Source organism: Amphimedon queenslandica, unplaced genomic scaffold, assembly GCF_000090795.2.
Source record: "Amphimedon queenslandica unplaced genomic scaffold, v1.1 AMPQUscaffold_13236, whole genome shotgun sequence".
Classification (NCBI taxonomy): Eukaryota; Metazoa; Porifera; class Demospongiae; order Haplosclerida; family Niphatidae; genus Amphimedon; species Amphimedon queenslandica.
Window position 1 is genome coordinate 106,394 of NW_003546528.1, and position 3,903 is coordinate 110,296.

Below are 3,903 nucleotides of genomic sequence, written 5' to 3' on the forward strand. Positions count from 1 at the left end.
TAATAACAGTAGTGTGTGTGATTGGAATCAAAAACAGAAGAAGACAAGCATTGAGTGTTCAAGCCGATGACTTTGATTACTAATTAATTAACTACTGGTTATTAATAACTATGTCTTGTAAACTGATTAGTCACTTACTGTATTGTAACAGTTTTTTGATAAAAATAAAATTTGTAAAAATTTGAATCAGCTTAAAGTTTCTACACAATATAAGTTCATGTATCGTAAAAACAGAAGATTTTGGTAAAACCTGCAGTACTACACAGTACAGGGAGTTTGCCAAACGTTATGTATGTACATAAGACAGTACAGTATATCCTGTCATTGTGTTTCTGTTGTTCTTTAGGATCTGTTGGTATATTGTTGCTGTTGATATTCCTAATGGTTGGGCTGTGCAAACTTGAGATGTACATGAAGAGGAGACGCAAAAGGAATGGAGAAACTGCATATGTTGGTCTCAATTTTAATAACTAGTTTTAATGACTATTAATAACTAATTTTAATAACTACATTTTTGTAATTGCTGTGAGAAATTTTGACCAATAACAATTTAATTAAAATTAATTAAAAATATTACAATGGAACGGCAGACACGAGTGAACAAAGATATAAACTAATTAATTATTCATGTATTACTAATTAATTATTGTTAATTAACGAGGCATGGGAACTTTCTTCATCTTATAGCCTAGAGTCAGTAGTTTCTCAACAGCTTTCACTTCAGTTCTCTCAGCTCGAAGGACTTGAACTATAAGATCAACATCACCTCTTGGAAAGAACTTCTTTAATCTCTGTAATATCTCTCCTAAACAACAAGTACAATAATAACAACAACAACAATAACAACAACAACAATAATAATAACAACTATACAATAAACTCACTCATTTCAGTCCCTGGTTGTCTGCCTCTCCCTCTTTCTCCTGCTCCCCCTCCCCCTCCTCTCTCTCCCCCTCCTCTCTCTCCTCCTCCTCCTCTTCTGGCTGGTCTCTCTTCACCTCCAGACTGACTCATTCTCCTAACAGTAGAACTACAAACAAACAACAACAATAAACAACAACAACAACAACAATAAACAACAACAACAACAACAACAATAAACAACAACAAACAACATCAACTAAACACACCTAGCTCTCCTTGCAGCTTTCTTAAGAGGCTTCCTCTTCCGGTAGGTGACATGAAGGAGCACAATGATGATGATGATGACAATAATGACTATTATTGGTATCCACCAGTAGGACTTGAGCCAGTTTATTACATTGTTGAGTGTCTCAAGGGTGAATATATCCAGTAGATCATTCAGTGTCCGTTCATTATCCACCCCAATACACCTGAAGAGTGATGAGTACAGGTATACACCAAACACAGTGAGATATTGGGGCTTACGTTGGTGGGTTGCTGTCACTGCAGTATCCTCGAAACTGATTACAAGACCTACCACTGTCCCTGTACTGGCCAGGGACACTGAGGACTCCAGCAGACTATTAATAATAACCATTAATAACTATTACTAACTATTAATAACTCACTGATAGTTCAAAGGTTGATGTGCAGGTGTCAGTGTCATTAGTGATGCAACAAACTTGACACAATTTATCAGAATCAGTGCACTGGCACTCCACTAGGCCTATGGTCCTACATACTGACCCTGTAACAAATAAACAAATAAATAAATAATAAATAAATGAATAAAGAAATAAAACTGTACCTGTACACTGTCCCTCCTCACAGAACCTGGTCCCTCCATTACAAGGAATGTTCCTGTAGTATGGTTCGGGGCAGGTTGATGAGTTACCAGTACACAATGACTCAGCAGCACACTCCGTCTCTTCACTGCACACATACCCAGCAGTGGCATTCTGACAACTGACACAACAACCATCAGTTGCACTAGAAATAATAATAATAATAATAATAATAATAATAATAATAATAATAATAATAATAATAATAATAATAATAATAATAATAATAATAATGCAACATTTCTTGATGAATATACATGTACTTACATGTAAGTTGTGTACAAAGTTTGAGCTCATTCCAATTAAAATTAGATTTTTTACTAATTTTTAAAGTTGCTCCAAAATCGGACTAAAGTCCCTGTACTATATTTTCAGAATTTTTACGTTTCCTTAAAATGGCTGTAATAAAAATTTGGAGTGATTTTTGAGCAGTTTTTTGGAAAAAACCAAGGACTATAGCCTTGGGTATTTTTCAGAATTTTGGCATTTTCTTAAAATGGCCGTAACTTGAAAAATTGAAGTCGGAATCAGCTCAAACTTTCTACACAGCATAAGTACATCAATATGCATCAGAAAATGTAATAAAAATTTGGTGTGATTTCGGAGCCATTTTTTGGGAAAAACCATGGGCTATAGCCTTGAGTATTTTTCAGATTTTTGGCATTTTCTTAAAATGGCCATAACTTGAAAAAATGGAGTCGTAATCAGCTCAAACTTTCTACACAGCATAAGGACATCAATATATATCAGAAAATGTAATAAAAATTTGGTGTGATTTCGGAGCCATTTTTTTGAAAAAAACCATGGGCTATAGCCTTGGGTATTTTTCAGAATTTTGGAATTTTCTTAAAATGGCCGTAACTTAAAAAATTGAAGTCGGAATCAGCTCAAACTTTCTACACAGCATAAGGGCACCAATATGTATTAGAAAATGTAATAAAACTTGGGGTAATTTTTTGGCTATTTTTTGAAAAAAACCATGGGCTATAGCCTTGGGTATTTTTCAAAATTGTCTTAAATTGATGATAACCAAGAGTACATAGTCTTGTCATAACATACAGGTACATTGTGCATTAGATGTTACCTGCATTCTGCATTAGGATTGAGTGTGCATTCACCAGCAGTACAGCACGGGTCCACTCTATTGCAATCAGTTTGATCTCCAATACCACAATCACACCTCTCCCCTAGCTCACGTATAGCATTACCACAAAATGCACCATCATCTAATTTAATAATAATAACAATAATAATAATAATAATAATAACAATAATAATAATAATAATAATAGAGATAAGATGGTGATGCATGTGTGTGATGGAAAACTCTACTATTGTAGAAGATAACGGTAGAAGTAGAAGATAATGAAGATAACGGCATGAATAACACCAGATCGAATAGTGAAGGTGTAGTGCCCATCTGGGACATTATTGGACAGCAGGATGGTCCCAGTTGTAACAACACTGCTGAAATGTCTACTACTAGAAATCTGCAGAGAACAAGGTGGTCCAGGCCAATGAATGTTAAGGTTATGGAGTGCTATTATATGTCTTAGGTCATGAGATCAGTTGAATCTGAGGGTTATAAATATCTGGGGATTCTAGAAATGGATAATATATTGTCTGCACAGATGAAGGAGAAAGTCAAAAGAGAATATTTGAGGAGAGTAAGAGCTGTATTGGAATCCAGGTTACATGGAAGAAATAAAATTGTGGGGATTAACACTTGGGCCATCGCTTTGTTAAGATATGGTGGGGGAATATTGGACTGGAAAAAAGAGGAGTTACAAAGTTTAGATAGGAAAACGAGGAAGTTGATGACAATTCATGGTGCTTTTCATCCAAAGAGTGATGTTGATCGGCTATACTTATCAAGAAAGAGGGGAGGAAGGGGTTTGTTAGGATGTGAGAGAAGTATAAAAGCTGAAGAAAATAGTCTTGGTTGGTATGTTAAGAAGTCAGTGGAACCGTTATTGAAAGCAATTGGAAGAAGTAAGATCTTAGATGTAGAGGGTAGTAGGCCAAAGGAAAGTTATAAACAACTTGAGATGGTAGCAACTGAAGAAAGATGGATAGGAAAAAGAATGTATGGACAGTATTACAGGGAGATGAGTGAAGGAGCAGATATACACATGACATGGACGTGGTTACAAAA

At 35.2% G+C, this 3,903-nt stretch overlaps 2 protein-coding genes across 3 annotated transcripts in view; one reads left to right on the forward strand and one right to left on the reverse strand.

The window, feature by feature from the left end:
- The window catches only part of LOC100637970 (lysosome membrane protein 2-like), a 3,123-nt gene extending 2,559 nt beyond the window's left edge, over window positions 1–564 (forward strand). Inside the window, exon 10 of one of the 2 annotated variants that reach the window (XM_019999826.1) lies at window positions 347–425. Coding sequence is in view for 1 of the 2 variants with exons in the window: in XM_003388526.3 (XP_003388574.1) it covers window positions 347–474 (128 nt within the window). In the remaining variant the exon portion in view is untranslated. Of the gene's footprint in view, window positions 1–346 lie in introns of both variants that reach the window. The other variant, XM_003388526.3, reaches the window with a different exon arrangement.
- LOC109584186 (disintegrin and metalloproteinase domain-containing protein 10-like) overlaps window positions 534–3,903 on the reverse strand; it is a 6,294-nt gene continuing 2,924 nt past the window's right edge. Inside the window, exons 7-13 of the mRNA XM_019999824.1 lie at window positions 2,833–2,974; window positions 1,712–1,893; window positions 1,533–1,651; window positions 1,390–1,484; window positions 1,131–1,334; window positions 885–1,030; window positions 534–805 (exon numbers count right to left, since the gene is read on the reverse strand). Coding sequence (XP_019855383.1) covers window positions 654–805; window positions 885–1,030; window positions 1,131–1,334; window positions 1,390–1,484; window positions 1,533–1,651; window positions 1,712–1,893; window positions 2,833–2,974 — 1,040 coding nt within the window. The 3' untranslated portion in view covers window positions 534–653. The remainder of the gene's footprint in view (window positions 806–884; window positions 1,031–1,130; window positions 1,335–1,389; window positions 1,485–1,532; window positions 1,652–1,711; window positions 1,894–2,832; window positions 2,975–3,903) is intronic.